At 37.6% G+C, this 27,149-nt stretch overlaps 2 protein-coding genes across 8 annotated transcripts in view; one reads left to right on the top strand and one right to left on the bottom strand.

Annotated features, from left to right (window-relative positions):
• LOC134486850 (uncharacterized) overlaps positions 1–27,149 on the bottom strand; it is a 216,729-nt gene that overhangs the window by 21,030 nt on the left and 168,550 nt on the right. The gene's annotated exons all lie outside the window — the stretch shown is intronic.
• Ly49s8 (Ly49 stimulatory receptor 8) lies at positions 1,702–25,818 on the top strand. 4 transcript variants are annotated; one of them, XM_087659599.1, is made up of 7 exons: positions 1,702–1,837; positions 3,374–3,526; positions 5,981–6,199; positions 7,921–8,063; positions 10,992–11,095; positions 25,385–25,540; positions 25,634–25,818. In XM_087659599.1, exons 2-6 carry the CDS (start codon positions 3,415–3,417, stop codon positions 25,530–25,532), a joined length of 726 nt encoding a protein of 241 aa, XP_087515725.1. In that variant the 5' UTR covers positions 1,702–1,837; positions 3,374–3,414; the 3' UTR covers positions 25,533–25,540; positions 25,634–25,818. The 4 variants fall into 4 exon arrangements, with proteins under 4 accessions (XP_087515725.1, XP_087515726.1, XP_087515727.1 ...); XM_087659601.1 differs by lacking the exons at positions 1,702–1,837; positions 25,634–25,818 and adding an exon at positions 5,017–5,106 and having other exon boundaries at positions 3,193–3,526; positions 25,385–25,532; XM_087659600.1 differs by lacking the exons at positions 3,374–3,526; positions 25,634–25,818 and having other exon boundaries at positions 1,752–1,837.

The raw sequence follows: 27,149 nt of genomic DNA, 5'->3' as shown, positions 1-27,149 counted from the left end.
TCAGCATGTGAAGCATCACTAGAATGTGCAACTTCAGGAGCAATGTGCGCACAGAAAGCTTTAAACGAAGGCCTATTGATGCAAAAACCAGCTTTCACAGTAAAAAGAATAAAAGACAATATATTCTGGAAACATTTTGAATGACCATGCCTCCACATTCAATGTATAACGAGTTTTTTGGAGTTTTGAAGTACCTAGAAATTCATAAATCAAGAAATTTTCATCATCCATTGTTGGGGTGTCAGAGAGGTCTTTGCAGAATGATGGGAGAAGACATTCTAAGCCTTCAGGTTAGTGGAAGTTAGTGGTTGGCTATGTTCATAAATTTCATGAAGTTTTTTTCTATTAATCAAATCTATTAATGTTAGTTCTGACACAGGTTACTTAGAGGACTAGAGCTAACTTCTAAGATAATTGGTCTCTAGGCCCACACCAAGTCACCACTTCTCTGTCGTTTGAAGCAGTCTTTGCTCAAACCCTTTCTTTCTAGGAATTCTCATCACAAATGCAATTGCAAAATTCATAGAAAAAAATACCTTATTTCAGCTCCAAAATCATTATAGTCTGCAAATGAGCTAGATGTCATTCGATAATATACATCAAAATTTCTAAAGTTCTATCTCCTTGAATCCCATGACTTCATACATAGAAAGTCTTTCTTAGTATTTATGAAAGAATGTTTTTTTTCAAGTTTTAAAACTGAGAACAACAAAACCTATAAATGAAAAAGAATGTTCAGCAGTGGAACATTATCTAATTAATGTATGTCATACATAAATTATTGATAAATATGTAAGGCTTAAGATATCTTGAGATCAATATATGGAAAATGAAGAAATGCTTGTTATTTATTAGAAAAATTACTATCAGAAACATGTATGAAATTGGTGTAGTCATGTACAGCTGTAAAGCAAAGGCAGAAAAGTGTTACTCCAGAGGTGTGTGAGTGTGAGAGCAGCTGGTGGTCCACAGCAAGGTACAGCTATATCAAAACAACAACCACAACAACCACAAAAACGAACAAGCCAAAAACACAACACTGGAAGAAACCCAAACTGAGGCATGGGTCTGTAGCTCTGGGGAGGAGTATTTGCTGATATTCCAGTATCATGAAAACACCAGCAGTAACCACTGCACATGCAATGACATCAATGTTCATAGATTCTACCATTTATAATTAAAAAGCTAGAAGAGTGTAAAGGAAGACTTTATCAGTGGAAATGTGAATTCTTTAAAGGCATTGCTAATAATAATTAGAAGCAACAAGCATGATTCATAATCATGAATTAAATATAAAAATAATAGCATAAGAAAAAATTTCCAACAGTCTGTTAAAAAGTTGCAAGTAGGGGTTGGGGGTTTAGCTCAGTGGTAGAGCGCTTGCCTAGCAAGCGCAAGGCCCTGGGTTCAGTCCCCAGCTCCGAAAAAAAAAAAAGAAAAGAAAAGAAAAGAAAAGAAAAAAGAAAAAAAGTTGCAAGTAGAGGATCTTCAGTCCCTCTTTTTCCTAGTAGTTTTGCTAATGACACTTGTTTTGCTCTCTCTGAAGGAGGATTCTAGTTCTTAAACATCAAATATCATTTATGGATATTTCATTCGTAGGATATGGAACAATATGTTTCTTCTTTGCTCTCAGAGTAAGCTTTCAAAAGTAATTTCCTCTTTTCACTTTGGTCAAGAGGAGGGGCAGAAGATCTTGAGGTTGAGTATCACACAGAGAAATGTTAGTTCTGCCTTTCATCTTGGAGCCTCTTACAGTATACAGACCAGGAGAGGTAAACATTTCCCCAATTGGGGGATCCATTCCTTCTACCAGCATCACTTCAGTGTAGAGACCAAGGTAACAATAACTGCACTATTGTTTTCTACAAAATGATCAAATATATTCCAGAAAATTATACATAGTGTAACATGAGATTGGTATTGATGCGGGAAGCCCTGTTGGTTGTGTTAGATCATGTTAACTCTGGCAGCACGAGAAAATTGTAATTCTGCACTGGTGATCTTCTTGTTGAGTAGGCTGGGAATAATTATTTGTGTACTGTGAAATTAAAGTAGAGGAATCTATGGAGTTCATGAGTCTTTAACTGTGCTAAATGTTTATATACTATCCATCTGAAAGATGTGCTAATAGGATCCAGGTAAAATGGTCAGCGTGTAAATATACTTTTACAGCAGCCTGACTGAATACCTGAGTTTGATTCCTAAAACTCACATGTAGAGGGGTAAGAGAACTCACTTTGTAAAGTTGTTATTTGCAACTTGGATTGGGCACACCTATCCCAAGAGCAATATTAATAAAAAAAATCGAAAAATAATTCTGTAATTAAAGGATTCTTTCTTTTGTTAAGGAATAAGGCAAAAGAAGAATCACTTCAGAAAACTTCATACATTAAAAATCTAGAAAAGAATGCATGTGCAGCTTGTTTTTATTGTCTTCTGGTTCTCAGCTGAGTTTTTAATGTGAGGGAAAGGCCAGTTACAAATGCTTACTGTTTACTAATGCATTATGTTATTGTTATTTTTATGTTATATGTGACATGACTGTGTACATGGAATGATTTTGGATTGAAACTTAATATTGTATCTTCTATGCCTCTCTCTGTTGCTCCCACACCCCACCAAGCAAAGTCCCCTTTCTACTTTCCTGATTGCTGCAGTTACTAAAAATTACAAAGCATTTCTGAAGACTTTGAATCAGGAGCTCCTGATGAGATGGCCTGGATTGGATTATCTGACTCAATAGGATCTTTTCTAGTTAAATACATTTACCAGGTCTAAGCATGGAAAGGAATGTGTACATAGTGGCTGGGTAGAGAGGTTGGAGATCTGAGCTGATTGGGCCTCAACCCAAGAGATATTTAAGCGTCTTAGATCACCTGCAGAAGTATATGGGGAACTCTGAGAGTCATGTATATATATGTATATATATAAAGACTGTAATAACATTCAATATTAATATATTTATCAAAATATGCAAATAATTTCAAAGTAACATTTTTATTTATTTCTAAGGCTTTGATACTTTGTTATTTGCATAATTTTTCAATGTTTTTCACTGATACCAATTTTACCTAACATTTCTATGTGCTGAATAATTTGAACAAACAGGCTGTGTTAATACCAGAATGACTTAGTAGTAAATTTTTAATTCTTTTCATATTTACTAGAAATTGTTGTTGCCATTAGAATTATAAACCATTTTAATACAAGTCTGCAAAGGGAAATCACCTCAAATGGAAATCGGGGTCATTCCACGTCAGGATGTTTGGATCATTAAGGGAATTAGACAGACCCCACCTTTCCCAACCTTCGGTATTACCAGTCCATGTACCTTTTAAAGGTGGATATTTTAACATTTTGTTAAAACACTCAGGAACATATTATAATAGAGAACATACTCTACATACTCCCAAGATGAGTGAGCAGGAGGTCATTTTCTCCACTGAGAGATTTCATAAGTCTTCAGGGTTACAGAACCAGGTGAGGCCTGAGGAGACTCAGCAGTCCAGAAAAGCTGGCCCCAGAGGTAAGTGTTTTAAGTGTCTAAAATCACTTTTAAAAATGTATTTTAACTTAATAATTTAAAAATATCCTACTGGCTTTTATTGAAATGTATAATGTTCCATTTCATCTGGGCTTCGTTAAGCACCAGGGTGAGAGGTAATGAAAGAACATTGATTGGAGGATAATTATGTACAAAATTGTGAAAAAATAAAGCAAGATTTAAAATAAAAAGAAACAGAAGGAAAAAATATAACTCTACGTCTACTTTTTGATGTTTGCTTGTAAAGGAATAAATCAGATTTGCTGATTAGTATAATGTAAATGTGTAAGAAAAATTTATTGGGAATCAAGAAGTGAGAAGACATTTGGAGGTTTTCTTATTATTTAGTCTAATTAAGAAGGATTCCAAAACCTTTAAACCTAACAGTGCTTAAAAATACATGAAATGTTCTAGAGAAATGAACTCTTAAGGAAGCAAAACTTAGGCGTTAGAAACAATATTTTCACTCTCAAAGAAAGTGTTTTAATTGTCATAAATATCCAAACATTAATACTAACAGACAACTATGGTCTGAAAAAACACAAAAAAGTTCTAGAGGAAGAAAATTCTAAGGAAATGAAGCTTATGCATTAGAAACAATACTTTCACTCTCAAAGAAAGCATGTTAATTGTCATAAATATCCCAACATCTAGTGCAACTAGCAAAGAATTGTCCATCAAATTGGGAAGTTTCCTCCTGAGAATAAAGTTGCAGATGAAGGGAGAGGGGATGAGAGGATTAGATTGTGTGGGGTTGACTAAACTCCAATGTGAATTCCCAAAATTATCAAAGAATAATTTGGTTTATTAATGAAACTGAGGAATCTCAATTTTTACTCTTTTTTACTTACTCTGCACAAGCTACTGCTACAGCTGTGCTCCAAGCTGAGATCTTTTTCTTTTTTGTAGTGGTAATTAGAGGCATGAGTGTCAGATTCCAAATACACTAGATACACCAAAATATTTAGTATTATATTGAGCAATTTGAAATTACACGGAAAAAGAGAGAGTTGAGGACCAGAGCAGCTGTGGTTCTCTACCATTTCTCAGGAACATCCATACCTCTTTATTTCCTCTCCATGCTAAGTTAACTTTCTTGGTGGACTGCATGCCCCTGCTTGGTATCTTGTACTTGGATTGCATCTATGCCTCTAGTGATTTCTGTAGAAGGTACTTTTGTTCATATAGAACTGGGTGAGGGCACATGCCTATCATCTAGCTCTAGGCTGAGTCAGGAGGATTCACAATACAGGACAACCATTGTTCATACTTTTGTGAGACTTCACACCTATGTGATTTCTTGAGTGGCTACATTTTAGGTAGAAATGTACAATTTTGAGAGCACATTTTCAGTCAGTTCAGATCATAGACTTGTATAAAATTCCACTTGTTTCCATGCAACACAATATGTAATTAGTACTGAGGGGTGGTCTTTTCATGGAGAATTTTTTGCTTTGTTTTGTTGATTTAAGTGTGTTCAGTCCCCTGTCAGCTCATTGTGATAGCTCTTGTAGTCCTCTGTTCCCTTCGGCTGGTAATCGTTGCTGTGTTGGTGACAAACAGTGAGTAATTGAGATACATCTTTTTTGAACTTGTGCCTAAAAAGTAGCTTTAGACAAGAAACATGCAGTTTTACACTCTATCCTTTATCCTGATTTTAATCACTGGATGAGACAGAATCTCTGGACATTAGTATTTTTTTCCTGACATACTGTAGTGTCTGTTCTCTTTCCTAACTAATCTGTTAGATCTGGGGCTCTTGGGAGTTGCCTTTTTCTGTCATGTTTTTGGTTATGTACTTTCTGAGGACTTGGTGATAGTCTTTTTTTCTGATCTCATGTGATTGTTAATCTTACATAAATATTTTATGAGAGACCACTATGCAAAGAATTGGTGTCCTTATTTTCCTATTTCTTCTATATACATTGAGGTTATGCTTAAGTCAAAAGAGTTCATTTGTACAGAGGAATTAAAGATTAAAGTTTATTGGATTACTCCACATTGACAGAGGAAATCACTTCCAGGCTGTACTAAAACATAGCTATGCATGTGGATATATTGCATTCCATATTCCCCGAAAAGAATTGTGCTATTTCTTAACATATTTAGTTCATATTTTCATGGTGTGTTAACTATTTATTGAATATTTTACTTAGGTTATAATGTGTAAATTTGTGCTTCAAAGAATGAAGTGAATGGAAGTTACTACCACCAAAAATTTTCAGTTGTATTATTTACTTTACATGCAACTTACCTTTGAGAAAATTGACATATCTGTTTCTATAGTGAATTAGATGAAGTGCTAATTTATAAATGTTAAAGTACCAATGAAAGTAATGATATGTATTGGCTGCCAACGTGAAGCTTTTGTCTATTCTTAAATTTTAATATATACTCTTATAAGAATTATTGATATTATATCTGTGGCTAATTTAGTTTTTCAGTATACTCAAGAAAAACATGAATTGCAGGAAACTCTAATCTACCACCACAATTGCAGCGCCATGCAAAGTGACATTGACTTAAATGAAGAAATGCTGAGAAACAAGTCAATAGACTGTAGTACAGGCAATGATCTTCTGGAGTCGCTGAACAGAGAACAGAACAGATGGTACAGCAAAACCAAGGCTGTCGTAAAATCCTCACAGCACACAGGTATGTAGTCAAATGAGGAATATGAATACAGAACGACATTAGTAGCCACTGTTTCTTCTCTGGAAACTTTGAAGTCCAACCAGCAACTTAAGATGCTTGTGATCTTTGGGTTAATCATTTGGTGGATCCTTATGTCTGACACTGACTCTTACTGCTCCATGGAAATGAAGTTGCAAACCACTACCCCTGAAAATTTGATTGTTTCTTTGGGAATATTTTAGTCTACAACTTTGTTGCTGACAGGACATTGAACTTTTTTAAATAAGAGTGTATTTATCAACTGGTTATGCTAAAATGAACTTAGAGCATTTACAAAGATAAAGTTTTAAAAATAATTTGCATATGTGTGTGTGTTTTGTGTGTGTTTATGTATATGTGTGTACCTGTTTATATCTGACATTTTTTTGAGAGAGTTGGCCTGTTTGTAACAAAGCAACCCTTTCTGTAGCAAACAGGAGAGCTTCAACATGGTGTCCATGCAGTGCAGCTATGTGAGTGACAGTGACTGAAGCTAATATATTTAAAATTGCTACATTACAAAACATGTGACAGAAAAAAATTCTAAGAACATATTTGAAGTATTCCAAACCCATGGAAAATATTTTGTTTCATTACTTTAGAATGACTTCATTGTCTGAAAAGGGTAGCATAGTGATTTAATTATTATGAATATGTGGTTGTGGGAGGGGGATTATAACTTTCTGGACAATCCAGACATTCCAGAAAATTTCAGGCCACTATGAGGACAACAAGGCTATCTCTTCACAGAAAAATGAAGGTTGGAGAAAAAGTTTTTAGTAAAGAATGGCCATTCCCAGCCCATAACTAATCAAAATATTCATATTGAAGTGACTTTGACACCAAAAGTGCACACCATTTAATATACTCAAATTGAAACATTTGGCATGTGGACATACCATTGAAGGCATCAACATAATCTCGAAAATAGACTATGAACAACAAAAAAAAAACTTCCTTTATATGTCTCTTATTTTTCTTAAGGAAGAGCATGTAGCACAGACCATGGAATAATGCTAAGAGCACAGTATTCTGCAGATCATTGTGGGGATAATACACTACTACAGATCTAGAATTCTGCCATCAGTTTAGCTGTCTCTGAGTAGCACATGTTCATTTCTTCTCTTCTAGCCCCTGGTATCTTACAAGCTTCTGATTCATAGAGTTGGGCTGCTTTTGAAACCTGATCTGCATGGAATCATAAGGTTGTTCCATCCTCAAGTTCATCCATATCAACCATTTGGGTTTTAGTGTAAAAAATGATGTCATTCTCCAGTGAAGGGTGACTTGGAGCTCACTGTATATGTAGAACTGGACTGGAGTTCACTGCTTAGCCTTGGCTGGCCTTAAAATAGTGATGACCCTACTGCCTCTCTCTTTGGAGTCCTCAGGTTATACGCATAAGTCATCGTGCTGGGCTGATTCATTTCCCTTTAAAGAATGAATTGTATACTTTTTTGTGCTCATGCTACATTTTCTCTACTGATTCATCCATGATCAACACATAACATAATTTTGTATATCTACGATTACAAACAATGTCATATAGAACATGGGTGTGCAAGGGTCTCTGGGCATTTTAGAATCTCAATTTATGAGATCAGTGGGATTTTACTCCCCACCCACAGTCTTAATAAATATATTGATCTGTCAACAGAATACCAGAAAGTAATAAGTTTAACCATTTATCTTCTCTGTTGTAGGCAGTGAAATTGAAACATACTGTTTCTGCTATGGTATAAAATGTTATTATGTCATCAAGGATGGAAAATCATGGGATGAATGTAAACAGACCTGCCAGAATTCCAGTTTATTCCTCCTGAAGATAGATGATGAGGACGAACGGGTACTGTAGACACTTGCCCCTTTACTCTCTTAGAATCTGTATCTAACCATGAGTTACTCAATCCAGATTTGTTTTTAATTGTATATGGTTTACCTGTAACATGTTCAAAACTGTGGGATCCAGGTCTGTGAAGAGGAGCCTCATTACTACAGAGACACTTGTATCTTTCAGTCTTATCCCTTTCTCATAAGTTTACAAGAGAATATCTCAGAAAGCACATCTTTCGCTGATGAAGTTTAAATCTTTGTTAAGGTACATCCTGTGGCTGACAGTTTTTTATTTACTTAGAGTGCCAAATAAACCCCCACTTTCTTGAGTTTGCTCTTTGGAATGTGGAAGTGAGGATGCCTAAGATGAGTAATCAGATGACAATAGGGAAAGTAGCTGAGCTCTGGGCCTGTCTGTAAAATGAGATGATGTGACAAATGTGGAATTAAATGGCTGACCAGTTAGCTGAATCGAGATTTTCACTGAAATTGCCCATATCTTTACAGCATAGTATTCTTATGTTTTGATAAAAAACATATCCATTTTAAAAATCACTATTTAAAAGAAAACATGGTTTTCAAGTTTCTGAAATTCATGTTTAAATTATTACTAATCAAATCTCTTAAAATATTAAGAGTATACTTTTTTAGAGGAATGATTTCAGAATCACTTTGATTCCTTGGTATTCATAACATGGTACAATATTTAGACAAAAATTTAATACATGGTTAAAGAACAACAGAAAATGTTTTTAAATTTTTTTATTTTTTTCCATCTTTATTAAATTGGGTATTTCTTATCTACATTTCAAATATTATTCCCTTTCCTGGTTATAAACAGAGTTTAATGTCAATAAATACACTAATTTCCACTTGATACAGTAGCCATAACCAATTTTTAACGTTTATTATTATTATTATTATATTATTATTATTATTAGTAGTAGTAGTAGTAGTAGTAGTAGTAATAGTAGTAGTACTGGTTGTAATAGTATTAGTCTTTTACTTATTAATTTCTCACTTACTCACTCCTGGTCACTTCCTCCCATAATCTATATCCCATTTCTCTTTCTCCTCTGATAAGGTCGTGGGCCCCAAGGTTTCCTAGTACCCTGGCACATCAATTGTCCATGACACTAGCTGCATCTTTTACCACTGAGTTAGAACAAGGCACAGCCCAGTTAGAAGAACATAAGCCATGTACAGCCTTCAGTTTTTGAGATTGCCCCATCCCAGTTGTTCTGGACCCCTATGAAAAACCACACTTCATTTGTGCATGGAAGCCTAGGTTCAGCCCCCTGTATTTTCTTTGCTTTGTGGTTCTGATTCTGAATGCCACAGCGGTCCAGGTTACTGTTGGTCTTTCTGTGGCATTCCTGTTCCCTTCAAAGCCCACCATCTTTTCAAATATTCTTCTATAAGTCCCCAAGATCTATCCACTGTTTGGCTATGGGAATCTGTGTATGTATGATTCAGCTGTTAGAGGGATCCTCACAGATTACACACAGAATCCTGTCTGCAAGGATAGCAGAGTATCATTAATGGTGTCAGAGACTGATGCTTTTCCATGGGATGTATCTCAAGTTGAGCCAGTTATTGGTTGGCTGTTTCCTCAGTCTTTGTTCGATCCCCAATAACTGCATTTCTTGTAGTCAGTGTAAGTTTTGGGTCAAAAGTTTGAGGGCATGTTGGTGTGCCTATCATTCCCTGGGGTTTTTTATTGACCACAGTATGGAGACTCCCTAGGCTGCATTTAGTCACAGTTAAGGATAACCTTGTTCATTCTTGTGTGCTTCCCATATCACTGGATTCCATCTTTTCATGGAGATGTCCCCTACACTGCCCCCATCAGTTGCAGATTTCCATTCATTATCATTGCCATCAGGCATTCCCTTCCTCCCCTCCTCATACCCAATATAGAACCCACACTTTGTTCATCATCCCATCTTCCATGCAGTTCTCCCTCTCTCAGCCTTTTGACCATTTAATTCCTGCTTTTATCTGAGATTTATGCATCCTTGCTTGTACCCTTCTTTTTGTCAATCCAATTGCATCTATGGAGTGTATAGCCTGGGTGTCCAAATTTTATAGTTAATGTTCACTTATAAGTGAATACATACCATGTAAACTCTTTTGGGACTTGCCTATCTTACACAGGATGAAATTCTCAAGTTCTATTCATTTTTTCCTGCAAAATTCATGATGCCTTTGTTTTTCAGAGAGGAATAATATTCCATTTTGAAAATGTACCACATTCTTTATTCATTCTTCAGTTGAGGGACATCTAAGTTGTTCCACTTCTTGGCTATTAAAATCAAACTGCTTTGAACATATCTGAGCAAGTGTCTCTTTTGAGGGAAGGTGGAACATCTTTTGGGTATAAGCCAATTTCTCCACATCCTTTCATCATGTGCTATCTCTATAGTTTTTAATCTTAGCCAGTCCTTTTGGTATAAGATGGGATCTCAGAGTTGTTCTGATCTGCATTTCCCTGGTGGCTAATGACTTTGAACATTTACTAGTGTATTTGTTTGCCATTCATGATTTCACTGTTGAGATTTCTTGTGTTTAGCTCAGGCATAGAAATTGTAATAGAAGAAACTGATTTGTCTGTGAAACAAAATGCCAACTCTAAAATATTATTGCCTTAATTGTGAGTTCAGGGAAAGGGCTTAGTTACATAGTGAGACTTGGTCTAAGAAACACAGTCACAAATCCCAGATCTCAGGACACTTGAAATGTTTATATAAAAAACTGATTGAGCTGACATAGTATTGATATAAATCTGCTACTAGTAGTAAGACACTAAAGAAGTGGTAGGACTGACCATTGGGAAGACAAGACATCAGAGAATGTCATAGAAATGAAGGGAACTGTTCGTGCTTGTTCTGTCATCTAACTGACAGAAATTTCATTATACGGTGTGCTCTTTCCTTTACAGAAGTTCCTTCAGCAAGAGCTTATTCCAGACAATTACTGGATTGGATTTTCATATGATAAAGAAAAAAAGGAATGGGCATGGATTGAAAATGGACCATCTAAACTGTGAGTTTCTGAACTCTTCAGACTCTACCACTGGTGTGGGAATTATGTGCAAAGGCTTTTCTCTCCTTTTACATGGCTTTACTCATTTTCTATGAGCTCATTGGTAAAGAAAAGTTGGAAAAGGAAGTCTCTAGAAGATTTTATAAAGGGAATATGTATGGTCAAGGAACTGAGCAAAAGTAGGTTAATACTGCATACATCTCAGAATTGTGTTATCTACGTTGCAAAGGGCACTAGAAAGTCAACAATTTGAGATGGTGTGAAGTGACTCAATGATCTTGACAGATAAAATGGTGTGAGTCTCTCACATTCATGTGCCTTTTTTTATTGATGGTATCTTATATAATTGGTGATTATTTATAAATATAAGAACATGTTTATATACACCTAAACCTTCCATTTCAATGTATTGTGGAAATCTCAAATTCTTTTGTTAATTTTTAATCTAATAGAAAACTGTTCACTGATTATCTTTATTAACTATATTTTTTCTGAATTATTTCATATACATAAAAATGTATGATCATATCACCCTATACTACTATTTAAAGCTCTTTACATGTGTTGTGCTAACTCTTTATAACGTAATGTTCATAGGTATGTGGTTGTAGTTTATTCACTGGGAAGAGGAAACTCACAGTGGCCACACGCTCAGTAAAGAATTGAATCTCCCATATAAAGAAGAAAAACTAGTATGTAAATGTGTACACTCCCAAGATTTGCATTTTGATACTAATTAGCTTTTGTCTAGCTGAACTTTTCCCCATTGTACTAGATTTGTAGTTGCAATAGGCTTTAGCTATGAAAATTATATGAAAGGAAGTTAGGGGTTCTACAAAACTTTGTTGCAAATAATGGTACCAGATTTGTTATTGCAATTGGCTTCATCTATAAAAATCTTATAAAAGGAAATCAGTGGTGTTGCAGTACTTGGTTGCAAATAATTTGCCATCTGGTGTTCGGTCAGAAAATATTATTTCAGACTGCTCCTGGAGTGACCCAGTTCCACAGCGCTCTGTACCCAGATCCTGTGACAGAGAGAGTGGGACTCTCAGAAGTGTTGAGAATCCTGAGAGCACAGTTGAGAAAACCACTTCTGCTCACATTCCTGGCTCAAGAGAGACCCACCTGGAGCCCTCTGGACACAAGCACCGAGGAACAGTTTGGAATAGGATCTTTCTAGTTTCTGCCTATTCTAGAGCTGATTCTGACACACTGCTCTCTGTATCCAGATCTCACTGAGAGAAAACCAGTTTCCAGGAGTGCTGACACATAGTCTTGCAAAAGGTTCAAGCCATTTTCAGAGATAGCAAGACCAGGTAAAACCAGAGATAATTATATGACGAGATGCAAGTGTAGCAACATAAGAAATAGAAACCAAGACCACGTGGCATCATCAGAGCTCAGTTCTTCCACCAAAAACAAATACTGGATATCTGAACACAGAAAAGCAGGATTTGGATAAAAACTCACATCTCTTGATGATGATAGAGGATTTCAAAAGGACATAAATATCTCCCTTAAAGAAATACTGGACAACAGATATAAACAAGTAGAAGCCCTTAATGAGGAAACATGAAAATCCCTCAAAAATGACAGGAAAGCACATTCAAACAGGTGATGGAATTGAACAAAACCATCCAGTAAATAAAAACAGAATGAGAAACAATAGAGAAATCACAAAGGGTGACTACCCTGGAGATAGCAAACCTAGGAAGAGAGCATAAGTCATTGATGCAAGCATAACCAACAGAATACAAGAGATAGAAGAGAGAATCTCAGGGACAAAAGATATGATAGAAAATGTTGATAAAACAGAAAGAATTGTAAAACACAAAAAGCTCCTGAACAAAAATATCCCAGAAATCCAGGACACAATGAGAAGATCAAATTAAGGATAATAGAAATAGAATAGGGCAAAGATTCCCAACTTATAGAGGCAGTCTATATCTTCGACAAAATTATAGAAGAAAATTTCCTAAAACTAAGTCAGGAGATTCCCATAAACATACAAGAAGCCTACATAACTCCAAATTGATTAGACAAGAAAAGAAATTACTCCTATTACGTAATAGTCCAAACACCAAATGTGCAATACAAAAGAATATTAAAAGCTATAAGGGAAAAAGCTCAATAAATTATAAAGGCACATGCATCAGAATTATACCCCAATTTTCAACAGAGTCTATGAAAAGCCAAAGATCCTGTGCAGACATCATACAGACACCAAGAGAACACAAATGCCAGCCCAGGCTACTGTATCCAGCAAAACTCTCAATTACCATAGATATAGAAACCAAGATATTCCATGACAAAAACTAAGTTTCACAATATCTTTCCAAATGCCAGCCCCACAAAGGAAAATAGATGGAAAACTCCACCACAAGGAGGGAAACTATCCACTAATTTTCTTGCAACAAACTCACAAGAAAAGAGGCACACAAACATAATACTACCTCTGACAACAAAAATAGCAGGAAACAACAATCACTATCCCTTAATATCTCTTAACATCAGTGGGATCAATTCCCCAATAAAAAGGCATAGACTAATAGACTGTATACGAAAAAGGACCCAGCATTTTGCTGTATACAGGAATCACCTCAGTGACAAAGACAGACAGTGTCTCCGAGTAAAAGACTGGAAAACAATTTTTTAAGCAAATCGTCCCAAGAAAAAAGCTGGAGTAGCCATTCTAATATCAAATAAAATCGACTTTTAGCCAAAAATTATCAAAAAAGGCCATGATTGACATATCACAATCATCAAAGGAAAAATCCAGCAAGATGAACTCTTAATCCTGAATATCTATGCTCCAAATGCAAGGGCACCTACGTTGATAAAAGGAAACATACTAAAGCTCAAGGCACATTACACTTCACACAATAAATGTGGGAAACTACAACACACCACTCACAACAATGGACAAATGAGGGAAATAGAAAATAAACAGAGACACAGTTAAACTAACAGAAGTTATGAAGCAAATGACTTAACATGTCTATAGACAATTTCATTCTAAAACAGAAGAATATACCCTTTTCTCAGCACCTCATGGTACCTTCTCTCAAATTGACCATATAGGCAGTCTCTAAAAAGGCTTCAACAGATATATGAAGATTGCAGTAATTCCATGCATTCTATCACATCACCATGATCTAAGGCAGATCTTAAATAACAACAAAATGACAGAAAGGCCACATACATATGTAACTGAACAATGCTCTACTCACTGAAATATTTGTCAAGAAAGAAATAAAGAAATTAAAGACTTTTGAATTTAATGAAAATGAAGGCACAATATATACAAACTTATGGGACACAAGGAAAGCAGTGCTAAGAGGAAACTCATAGCTCAGAGTGGCACCAAAAAGTTAGCTGGAGAGAGCATATACTAGCACCTTGACAACACACTTAAAAGTTCCAGAACAAAAAGAAGCAAATACACCCAATAGGAGTAGACTGAAGGAAATAATCAAACTCAGGGCAGATATCAACCAAGTAGAAACAAAAAGAACTTTACAAAGCATCAAAAAAAAAAACCTGAATCAGATTCTTTGAGAAAATCAACCAAATATGTAAATCCTTAGCCAGACTAACCAGAGGGAAAATAGTATCCAATTAACACAATCAGAAATGAAAATGAAGACAGAAAAACAGAATCTGAGGAAATTATAAAAAAATCAGTTCCTACTGCAAAAGCCTATACTCAACAAAACCTGAAAATCTGGATGAAATGGACAGTTTTCTAGACGGATATCAGGTACTAAATTTAAATCAATATCAGATACATCATATAAACTGTTCAACAACTCCTAAAGAAATATAAGCAATAATTAAAAGTTTTTCAACCAAAAACAATGCCCAGGGCCAAGTGGGTTTAGCACAGAATTCTATCAGAACTTCATAGAAAACCTAATACCAATACTGTCCAAATTATTTCACCTAACAGAAACTAAAGGACCACTACCCAATTCCTTCTAAAAAGTCACAATCATGCTTGTATCTAAACAACACAAAGACCCAACAAACAAAGAATTACAGAAGAATTTCCCTTATGACTATCAATGAAAAAAAGAACCTCAATAAAGTACTCACAAACCAAATCACAGGACACATCAAAATGATCATCAATCAAGGTCAAGTACATTTCATCCCATGGATGCAGGGATGGTTCAATGTATTGCAATCAATCAACTAATTTTACTGTATAATAAACTTAAAAAACAACCCCATGATAATCTTATTAGATGCTGAGAAAGCATTTGACAAAATTCAATACCCCTTTATATTAAAAGTCTTGGAAAGATCAGGAATTCAGGGCCCATATCTAAACATCATAAAAGCAATATACTGCAAAGCATTAGCCGCCATTAAACTAAATGTAGAGAAACTTGAAGCAATCCCACTAAAATCAGTGACAAGACTAGGTTGTCCACTCTCTCCCTAAGTATTCAATATACTATTTCAAGACCTAGGCAGAACAATCAGACAACTAAAGGAGGTCAAACACATACAACTTGGAAAGGCAGAAGTCAACATATCAGTATGTGCTATTGTCATGATAGTATACTATAGTGAACACAAAAATTCCGCCAGATAACTACTAATCCTGATAAACAACTTCAGAAAAGCTCCTGGATATAAAATTAACTCAAACAAATCAGTAGCCTTCCTTTATTCAAAAAATAGACAAGCTGAGTAAAAAATATGGGAAACGACATCCTTCACAACAGTCACAGATAAATAAAATAACTCACGTGATTCTAACCAAGCAAGTAAGACAAGTCGCTGAAGAAAGAAATTGATGAAGTTTCAAAAGATGGAAAGACATGCCATGCTCATGGATTGGCAGGATTAATATTGTAAAAATGGCAACCTTGCCCAATGCAGTCTACAGATTCAATGCAGTCCCCATCAAAACTCCAACTCGATTCTTCATAGAGTTAGAAAGAGTAATTTGCAAATTCATTTGAAATAACAGAAACCCAGAGTAGCTAAAACTATTCTCAACAATAAAAGAACTTCCCTGTTGTTGTTAGAACAATAAAACCCTGACGTCAAGCTGTATTACATAGCAATAATGATAAAAACTGTACGGTATTTGTACAGAGACAGGCAGGTAGATCAATGGAATAGAACTGAAGATCCAGAAATGAACCCACACACTGATGGTCATTTGATCTTTGTCAAAGGAGCTAAAACCATCCAGTTAAAAAGGATAACATCTTCAACACATGGTTCTGGTTCAACTAGAGATCATCTTGTAGAAGAATGCAAAAAATACCATTATTATCACCCTGTGTAAAGCTTAAGTCCAAGTGAATCAAGGACCTCCACATGAAACCAGATATAGTGTACCTAATAAAAGAAAAATTGGGGAAGAGCCTTGAACACGTAGTTACTAACGAAAATTTCCTGAATAAAATTTCAATGGCTGATTTTCCAAGATCAAGAATGGACAAATGGGACTTCATAAACATGAAAAGTTTCTGTAGTACATATGACACTGTCATTAGAACAAAGCAACAACCAACAGATTGGGAAACAATATTTACCAATCATACATCTGATAGAGGCCTAATATATAATATATATAAAGAACTCAAGAAGTTAGACTCCAGATAATCAAATAAACCTATTAAAAATGGGTACATATCTAAACAATGCATTCTCAGCTGAAGAATATCGAATTCCTGAGAAGTACCTAAAGAAATGTTCAGCATACTTAGTCATCAGGAAAATGCAAGTCAGTCAGAACAACCCTGAGATTCCACCTCACAGCAATCACAATAGCTAAGATCAAAAATTCAGTGAAAGTAGATACTACAGAGGACGTAGTGAAAGAAGACCAATCCTCCATTGATGGTAGGACTGCAATGTGGTACGACCACTCTGGAAATCAGTCTGGCCTTAGAAAATTTGACATAGTACTAACTGAGAACCAAGCTATACCACTCCTGGGCATATATTGAAGCATATATTGCAGAGGTGCTCCAACATATAACAAGGACACATGCTCCAGTATGTTCACTGCATCCTTGTTTATGCTAGCCAGAACCTGGAAAGAACCCAGATGCACCTTCAACAGTCGAATGAATACAGAAAATGGGGTACATTTTCCCTATTGGGTACTATTCAGCTATTAAAATAATGACTTTATGAAATTTATAGTCCAATAGATTGAACTAGAAAATGTCATCCTGAGTGAGGCAACCCAATTACAAAATGATACACAGGGTGTATACTCACTTGTAAGTGTATATTAGCCCAATATCACTGATTACACAAGATACAATCCTCTGACCACATGAATGTCAAGAAGAAGGACAAGCAAGGTGTGGATGCTTCAGTACTTCTTTGAAGGGGAAACAAAAATATTCAGAGGAGGAAATACTGAGGCAAAGTTGGGAGCAGAGACTGAAGGAAAGGCCATCTAGAGACTACCTAACTTGGAGATACAGCTACCAAACCCAGACAATATTGCTGATGCCAAGAAGTACATACTAACAGGAAGCTTTCTTCTGGGATGCTATGACAGAGCATGACAAATACTTGCAGCCAACTACTGCACTGAGAACAGAGTCCCCAATGGAGGGGTTAGAGAAAGGATTGCAGGAGCTAAATGGGTCTGCAACTCCATAACACCAACAATACAAGCCAACATGACCTCCCAGTGAATAAACAACCACCCTAATTGTACACATGAGCAGCATTGTGTTAACCATTGTGGGCAAATCTATTCTGTTTATGTTCTCTGTATTTCCCTTTGTGATTTCTTCTACTGAATATCTCATTCTCTTTTCTTAAGATGAGATTCTGCTAGTTCTGTCTATTTTACCACATAAGTCTTCCCTTTCTCCTTACAACACGAGCATGTAAGACCATGTTTGTATGTCACAATCTGTTTTTACTTTTATGCTAGTACTTTTAAACACAAGATAACAATGGGAGAGGAGAGTCAGCTTAAATAATTCCTTGGCAATATTGAAAATTAGTTTTCCTGCTGACCAAAAATTGCAAATGTGAAAAAAGATGGGGATTTTGTTGTGACAAAGGGACAATGTTTTTTTTTTTTTATTAACTTGAGTATTTCTTATATACATTTCGAGTGTTATTCCCTTTCCCGGTTTCCGGGCAAACATCCCCCTCCCCCCTCCCCTTCCTTATGGGTGTTCCCCTCCCAACCCTCCCCCCATTGCCGCCCTCCCCCCATAGACTAGTTCACTGGGGGTTCAGTCTTAGCAGGACCCAGGGCTTCCCCTTCCACTGGTGCTCTTACTAGGATATTCATTGCTACCTATGGGGTCAGAGTCCAGGGTCAGTCCATGTATAGTCTTTAGGTAGTGGCTTAGTCCCTGGAAGCTCTGGTTGCTTGGCATTGTTGTACTTTTGGGGTCTCGAGCCCCTTCAAGCTCTTCTAGTTCTTTCTCTGATTCCTTCAACAGGGGACCTATTCTCAGTTCAGTGGTTTGCTGCTGGCATTCGCCTCTGTATTTGCTGTATTCTGGCTGTGTCTCTCAGGAGCGATCTACATCCGGCTCCTGTCGGTCTGCACTTCTTTGCTTCATCCATCTTGTCTAATTGGGTGGCTGTATATGTATGGGCCACATGTGGGGCAGGCTCTGAATGGGTGTTCCTTCAGTCTCTGTTTTAATCTTTGCCTCTCCCTTCCCTGCCAAGGGTATTCTTTTTCCTCATTTAAAGAAGGAGTGAAGCATTCACATTTTGATCATCCGTCTTGAGTTTCGTTTGTTCTAGGGATCTAGGGTAAATCAAGCATTTGGGCTAATAGCCACTTATCAATGAGTGCATACCATGTATGTATTTCTGTGATTGGGTTAGCTCACTCAGGATGATATTTTCCAGTTCCAACCATTTGCCTACGAATTTCATAAAGTCGTTGTTTTTGATAGCTGAGTAATATTCCATTGTGTAGATGTACCACATTTTCTGTATCCATCCCTCTGTTGAAGGGCATCTGGGTTCTTTCCAGCTTCTGGCTATTATAAATAAGGCTGTGATGAACATAGTGGAGCACGTGTCTCTTTTATATGTTGAGGCATCTTTTGGGTATATGCCCAAGAGAGGTGTAGCTGGATCCTCAGGCAGTTCAATGTCCAATTTTCTGAGGAACCTCCAGACTGATTTCCAGAATGGTTTTACCAGTCTGCAATCCCACCAACAATGGAGGAGTGTTCCTCTTTCTCCACATCCTCGCCAGCATCTGCTGTCACCTGAGTTTTTGATCTTAGCCATTCTCACTGGTGTGAGGTGAAATCTCAGGGTTGTTTTGATTTGCATTTCCCTTATGACTAAAGATGTTGAACATTTCTTTAGGTGTTTCTCAGCCATTCGGCATTCCTCAGCTGTGAATTCTTTGTTTAGCTCTGAACCCCATTTTTTAATAGGGTTATTTGTTTCCCTGCGGTCTAACTTCTTGAGTTCTTTGTATATTTTGGATATAAGGCCTCTATCTGTTGTAGGATTGGTAAAGATCTTTTCCCAATCTGTTGGTTGCCGTTTTGTCCTAACCACAGTGTCCTTTGCCTTACAGAAGCTTTGCAGTTTTATGAGATCCCATTTGTCGATTCTTGATCTTAGAGCATAAGCCATTGGTGTTTTGTTCAGGAAATTTTTTCCAGTGCCTATGTGTTCCAGATGCTTCCCTAGTTTTTCTTCTATTAGTTTGAGTGTGTCTGGTTTGATGTGGAGGTCCTTGGTCCACTTGGACTTAAGCTTTGTACAGGGTGATAAGCATGGATCGATCTGCATTCTTCTACATGTTGCCCTCCAGTTGATCCAGCACCATTTGCTGAAAATGCTATCTTTTTTCCATTGGATGGTTTTGGCTCCTTTGTCAAAAATCAAGTGACCATAGGTGTGTGGGTTCATTTCTGGGTCTTCAATTCTATTCCATTGGTCTATCTGTCTGTCTCTGTACCAATACCATGCAGTTTTTATCACTATTGCTCTGTAATACTGCTTGAGTTCAGGGATAGTGATTCCCCCTGAAGTCCTTTTATTGTTGAGGATAGCTTTAGCTATCCTGGGTTTTTTGTTATTCCAGATGAATTTGCAAATTGTTCTGTCTAACTCTTTGAAGAATTGGATTGGTATTTTGATGGGGATTGCATTGAATCTGTAGATTGCTTTTGGTAAAATGGCCATTTTTACTATACTAATCCTGCCAATCCATGAGCATGGGAGATCTTTCCATCTTCTGAGGTCTTCTTCAATTTCTTTCCTCAGTGTCTTGAAGTTCTTATTGTACAGATCTTTTACTTGCTTGGTTAAAGTCACACCGAGGTACTTTATATTATTTGGGTCTATTATGAAGGGTGTGGTTTCCCTAATTTCTTTCTCGGCTTGTTTCTCTTTTGTGTAGAGGAAGGCAACTGATTTATTTGAGTTAATTTTATACCAAGCCACTTTGCTGAAGTTGTTTATCAGCTTTAGTAGTTCTCTGGTGGAACTTTTGGGATCACTTAAATATACTATCATGTCATCTGCAAATTGTGATATTTTGACCTCTTCTTTTCCGATCTGTATCCCCTTGATCTCCTTTTGTTGTCTGATTGCTCTGGCTAGAACTTCAAGAACTATATTGAATAAGTAGGGAGAGAGTGGGCAGACTTGTCTAGTCCCTGATTTTAGTGGGATTGCTTCAAGTTTCTCTCCATTTAGTTTAATGTTAGCAACTGGTTTGCTGTATATGGCTTTTACTATGTTCAGGTATGGGCCTTGAATTCCTATTCTTTCTAGGACTTTTATCATGAAGGGGTGTTGAATTTTGTCAAATGCTTTCTCAGCATCTAATGAAATGATCATGTGGTTCTGTTCTTTCAGTTTGTTTATATAATGGATCACGTTGATGGTTTTCCGTATATTAAACCATCCCTGCATGCCTGGGATGAAGCCTACTTGATCATGGTGGATGATTGTTTTGATGTGCTCTTGAATTCGGTTTGCCAGAATTTTATTGAGTATTTTTGCGTCGATATTCATAAGGGAAATTGGTTTGAAGTTCTCTTTCTTTGTTGTGTCTTTGTGTGGTTTAGGTATAAGAGTAATTGTGGCTTCGTAGAAGGAATTCGGTAGGGCTCCATCTGTTTCAATTTTGTGGAATAGTTTGGATAATATTGGTATGAGGTCTTCTATGAAGGTTTGATAGAATTCTGCACTAAACCCGTCTGGACCTGGGCTCTTTTTGGTTGGGAGACCTTTAATGACTGCTTCTATTTCCTTAGGAGTTATGGGGTTGTTTAACTGGTTTATCTGTTCCAGATTTAACTTCGATACCTGGTATCTGTCTAGGAAATTGTCCATTTCCTGCAGATTTTCAAGTTTTGTTGAATATAGGTTTTTATAGTAAGATCTGATGATTTTTTGAATTTCCTCTGAATCTGTAGTTATGTCTCCCTTTTCATTTCTGATTTTGTTAATTTGGATGCACTCTCTGTGTCCTCTCGTTAGTCTGGCTAAGGGTTTATCTATCTTGTTGATTTTCTCAAAGAACCAACTTTTGGTTCTGTTGATTCTTTCTATGGTCATTTTTGTTTCTACTTGGTTGATTTCAGCTCTGAGTTTGATTATTTCCTGCCTTCTACTCCTCCTGGGTGTATTTGCTTCTTTTTGTTCTAGAGCTTTTAGGTGTGCTGTCAAGCTGCTGACATATGCTCTTTCCTGTTTCTTTCTGCAGGCACTCAGCGCTATGAGTTTTCCTCTTAGCACAGCTTTCATTGTGTCCTATAAGTTTGGGTATGTTGTATCTTCATTTTCATTAAATTCTAAAAAGTTTTTAGTTTCTTTCTTTATTTCTTCCTTGACCAGGTTATCATTGAGTAGAGCATTGTTCAATTTCCACGTATATGTGGGCATTCTTCCCTTATTGTTATTGAAGACCAGTTTTAGGCCGTGGTGGTCCGATAGCACGCATGGGATTATTTCTATCTTTCTGTACCTGTTGAGGCCCGTTTTTTGACCAATTATATGGTCAATTTTGGAGAAAGTACCATGAGGAGCTGAGAAGAAGGTATATCCTTTTGCTTTAGGATAGAATGTTCTATAAATATCCGTTAAGTCCATTTGGCTCATGACTTCTCTTAGTCTGTCGACATCACTGTTTAATTTCTGTTTCCATGATCTGTCCATTGATGAGAGTGGGGTGTTGAAATCTCCCACTATTATTGTGTGAGGTGCAATGTGTGTTTTGAGCTTTAGTACGGTTTCTTTTACGTATGTACGTGCCCTTGTATTTGGGGCATAGATATTTAGGATTGTGAGTTCATCTTGGTGGATTTTTCCTTTGATGAATATGAAGTGTTCTTCCTTATCTTTTTTGACGACTTTTAGTTGGAAATTGATTTTATTTGATATTAGAATGGCTACTCCAGCTTGCTTCTTCTGACCATTTGCTTGGAAAGTTGTTTTCCAGCCTTTCACTCTGAGGTAGTGTCTGTCTTTGTCTCTGAGGTGTGTTTCCTGTAGGCAGCAGAATGCAGGGTCCTCATTGCATATCCAGTTTGTTAATCTATGTCTTTTTATTGGGGAGTTGAGGCCATTGATATTGAGAGATAGTAAGGAATAGTGATTATTGCTTCCCTTTATATTCATATTTGGATGTGAGGTTATGTTTGTGTGCTTTCATTCTCTTTGTTTTGTTGCCAAGACGATTAGTTTCTTGCTTCTTCTAGGGTATAGCTTGCCTCCTTATGTTGGGCTTTACCATTTATTATCCTTTATAGTGCTGGATTTGTAAAAGATATTGTGTAAATTTGGTTTTGTCATGGAATATCTTGGTTTCTCCATCAATGTTAATTGAGAGTTTTGCTGGATACAGTAACCTGGGCTGGCATTTGTGTTCTCTTAGGGTCTGTATGACATCAGTCCTGGATCTTCTGGCCTTCATATTTTCTGGCGAGAAGTCTGGTGTGATTCTGATAGGTCTCCCTTTATATGTTACTTGACCTTTTTCCCTTACTGCTTTTAATATTCTTTCTTTATTTTGTGCGTTTGGTGTTTTGACAATTATGTGACGGGAGGTGTTTCTTTTCTGGTCCAATCTATTTGGAGTTCTGTAGGCTTCTTGTATGTCTATGGGTATCTCTTTTTTTAGGTTAGGGAAGTTTTCTTCTATGATTTTGTTGAAGATATTTACTGGTCCTTTGAGCTGGGAGTCTTCACTCTCTTCTATACTTATTATCCTTAGGTTTGATCTTCTCATTGAGTCCTGGATTTCCTGTATGTTTTGGACCAGTAGCTTTTTCCGCTTTACATTACCTTTGACAGTTGAGTCAATGATTTCTATGGAATCTTCTGCTCCTGAGATTCTCTCTTCCATCTCTTGTATTCTGTTGGTGAAGCTTGTATCTACAGCTCCTTGTATCTTCTTTTGGTTTTCTATAACCAGGGTTGTTTTCATGTGTTCTTTCTTGATTGCTTCTATTTCCATTTTTAATTCCTTCAACTGTTTGATTGTGTTTTCCTGGAATTCTTTCAGGGATTTTTGTGTCTCCTCTCTATGGGCTTCTACTTGTTTATTTATGTTTTCCTGGAATTCTTTCAGGGATTTTTGTGTCTCCTCTCTATGGGCTTCTACTTGTTTATTTATGTTTTCCTGGAATTCTTTCAGGGATTTTTGCGATTCTTTCAGGCATTTTTGCGATTCCTCTCTGTAGGCTTCTACTTGTTCTCTAAGGGAGTTCTTCATGTCTTTCTTGAAGTCCTCCAGCATCATGATCAAATATGATTTTGAAAATAGATCTTACTTTTCTGGTGTGTTTGGATATTCCATGTTTGTTTTGATGGGAGAATTGGGCTCCGATGGTGCCATGTAGTCTTGGTTTCTGTTGCTTGGGTTCCTGCGCTTGCCTCTCGCCATCAGATTATCTCTAGTGTTACTTTGTTCTGCTATTTCTGACAGTGGCTAGACTGTCCTATAAGCCTGTGTGTCAGGAGTGCTGTAGACCTGTTTTCCTCTCTTTCAGTCAGTTATGGGGACAGAGTGTTCTGCTTTCGGGCGTGTAGTTTTTCCTCTCTACAGGTCTTCAGCTGTTCCTGTGGGCCTGTGTCTTGAGTTCACCAGGCAGCTTTCTTGCAGCAGAAAATTTGGTCTTACCTGTGGTCCTGAGGCTCAAGTTCGCTCGTGGGGTGCTGCCCACGGGCTCTCTGCAGCGGCAGCAACCAGGAAGACCTGTGCCGCCCCTTCCGGGAGCTTCAGTGCACCAGGGTTCCAGATGGTCTTTGGCTTTTTCCTCTGGCGTCCGAGATGTGTGTGCAGGGAGCAGTCTCTTCTGGTTTCCCAGGCTTGTCTGCCTCTCTGAAGGTTTAGCTCTCCCTTCCACGGGATTTGGGTGCAGAGAACTGTTTATCCGGTCTGTTTCTTTCAGGTTCTGGAGGTGTCTCAGGCAGGGGTCCTGCCGCTCCTGGGCCCTCCCCCACGGGAGCCCAGAGGCCTTATACAGTTTCTTCTTGGGCCAGTGATGTGGGCAGGGGTGAGCAGTGTTGGTGGTCTCTTCTGCTCTGCAGCCTCAGGAGTGCCCACCTGACCAGGCGGTTGGGTCTCTCTCTCACCGGGTCTGGGAGCAGAGAGCTGGTGCAGGCTGGGATCCGCGGGTGTGGGACTTCTGGTAAACACAGAACGTGCCGGGTCCTAGAGAAATTCTGCTTCCGTCTGTCCCAAGCTCACCAGGCAGCTTTCTTGCAGCAGAAAATTTGGTCTTACCTGTGGTCCCGAGGCTCAGGTTCACTCGTGGGGTGCTGCCCACGGGCTCTCTGCAGCGGCAGCAACCAGGAAGACCTGTGCCGCCCCTTCTGGGAACTTCAGTGCACCAGGGTTCCAGATGGTCTTTGGCTTTTTCCTCTGGCGTCCGAGATGTGTGTGCAGGGAGCAGTCTCTTCTGGTTTCCCAGGCTTGTCTGCCTCTCTGAAGGTTTAGCTCTCCCTCCCACGGGATTTGGGTGCAGAGAACTGTTTATCCGGTCTGTTTCTTTCAGGTTCCGGTGGTGTCTCAGGCAGGGGTCCTGCCGCTCCTGGGCCCTCCCCCACGGGAGCCCAGAGGCCTTATACAGTTTCCTCTTGGGCCACGGATGTGGGCAGGGGTGAGCAGAGTTGGTGGTCTCTCGGGACAATGTTTTTTAATGAGCTTAAACAAAAGAATAAATTTTAGGAATGAACTATGATTAATTACGTATTACGTTTACTTTGGCTTGTAGAATTTTTAATATCATGACATTTCAGTGAATGTTCAGAACTAAAGAGTTGCCCATTGTTATTTTTGTTCCTTAGTGCTTCAAACACAGTGAAATTCAATGAAAAGCTTGGAGGATGTGTATTTTTATCTAAAACAAGACTAGACCATGTTGACTGTAGAAATTTATACAGCTGTATTTGTGGGAAGAGATTGAATAAATTCCCAGATTTACTCTTCAATTAGTATGAAAGGTAAAACTGAAATGTCCTGTTTCTTATTTATTTTCTGTAATAATTCATAACTCCCTAGAAATAAGTGTTTTGATCATAGAACTTCATTTGCAGTGAAAACAGAGAGACAATCTTGAAGACTGTTGAATGTTCTGGAATCTAGAATCTGACTTGACAGACCAGAGGACATATACCTTCCTGGTGGATACAAGATAGATCTTTGGACAGGCTTTCCCCCAAAGCCTGGATGAATGTATTAATTGTTTTCAAAATTACCATAGAACTAAAGAAATAACCCTAATAAACAGCATGAGTACTTTATTATTAGTAGAATAAATCATCTTTATTCCAAGAACAATTAAGAACTAGCATATAGCCAATGGATTCATTTCCCTAATAAAAGACACCGGCTGGCAGAATGGATTCATCTTTCTGCTGCATAGAAGAAACATGACTTAGAAATAAAGATAGAATCACCTCAGAATAAATTACTAGAAAAAGCCTTCCAAACAAATGAACCTCTCTAGCTTCTCCTGCATGTGCTCTAACATATTCTCCTTTAAATCACATATTCTTAATTAGTGATTGTCATAGGTGCATGGTTGTTGGGCACCTAATGGAGCAAGAAAAACTACCAGCATCCATGGTCTCAACAAAGAAGTAATTTTATTTTTGTAGCACCTGTCACCTAACGAAAGTCATTCATTAGGAACTGAAGGCCCTCCACATCTTCCCAGGAATTTAGCTTTCTTGATCTTGTGCAGTTGCATATAGGTAACCACAGCTCCTGTGAGTTTGTGAGTGTGATAGCTATTTCATTTCCACATGTCAGCATTTCACAGAGCTTTTCTGCAATAGCTGGCTCTTGCTTTCTTCCTACTTCCTCTTCTATGCTATTCTCAGAGTCTTGGTGTTTGTGTTTGGGGAAGAGGTTTATCGCAATGGTCCCATACGACTGAGCACACATTCTGTTTCCACTTGGACTATGAACTGACCTACTTCACACCACTGACTACTGCTCACTAGAAGAGGAAGCTTCTTGACCCAGGTTGAGTATATCCCAGTATGGTAGTTTGAATATGCTTGACCTAGGGAATGGATAATTAGGAAGTGTGGCCTTGTTGGCGAATATGTTCCCTGGTTGGAGCAAGTGTGTCACTGTGGAGGTAGGCTTTGAGACCCTTTCCATAGTCATATGGAAGCCATTCTTCTCCTGTCTGCCTTTGGATCAAAATGAAATTTTGAAATTTTAGAAATTTTAGATCCTCCTTTGGTACCAGATCTGCCTGCATGCTGCCATACTCCTGTGTTAGTAATGGAGTGAACCTCTGAACCTATAAGCCAGTCCCGTTTAAATGTTGCATCTTTTTTTCTTGGAATTTTTTTTTGTTTTTGAGCTGGGGACTGAACCCAGGGCCTTGCGATCACTAGGCAAGCAATCTACCACTGAGCTAAATCCCCAACCCCTGGATATTTTTAATTTACATTTCAAATGTTGTGTCTTTTAAGTGTTGCATTGGTCATGATGTTTCTTCCCAAGCAATAAAACACTAACTAAACCAGAAGTTGGTATCAGAAGTAGTGTACTGTGACAGGCCTGACTATGCATTTGTTTGGAAGACTGTTGATT

Source organism: Rattus norvegicus, chromosome 4 (genome assembly GCF_021556685.1).
Source record: "Rattus norvegicus strain SHRSP/BbbUtx chromosome 4, alternate assembly SHRSP_T2T, whole genome shotgun sequence".
NCBI lineage: Eukaryota > Metazoa > Chordata > Mammalia > Rodentia > Muridae > Rattus > Rattus norvegicus.
The sequence above is the reverse complement of the archived record's forward strand: the minus strand, read 5'-3'. Positions and strand labels throughout refer to the sequence as shown.

Coding starts and splice junctions, on each gene's coding strand:
- Ly49s8 (XM_087659601.1), top strand. CDS start 3,262: ATGTTTGGATCATTAAGGGAATTAGACAGACCCCACCTTTCCCAACCT. Junction 3,527..5,016: donor CAGAAAAGCTGGCCCCAGAG/GTAAGTGTTTTA, acceptor TGTTGATTTAAG/TGTGTTCAGTCCCCTGTCAG. Junction 11,096..25,384: donor GAAAATGGACCATCTAAACT/GTGAGTTTCTGA, acceptor TTTGTTCCTTAG/TGCTTCAAACACAGTGAAAT.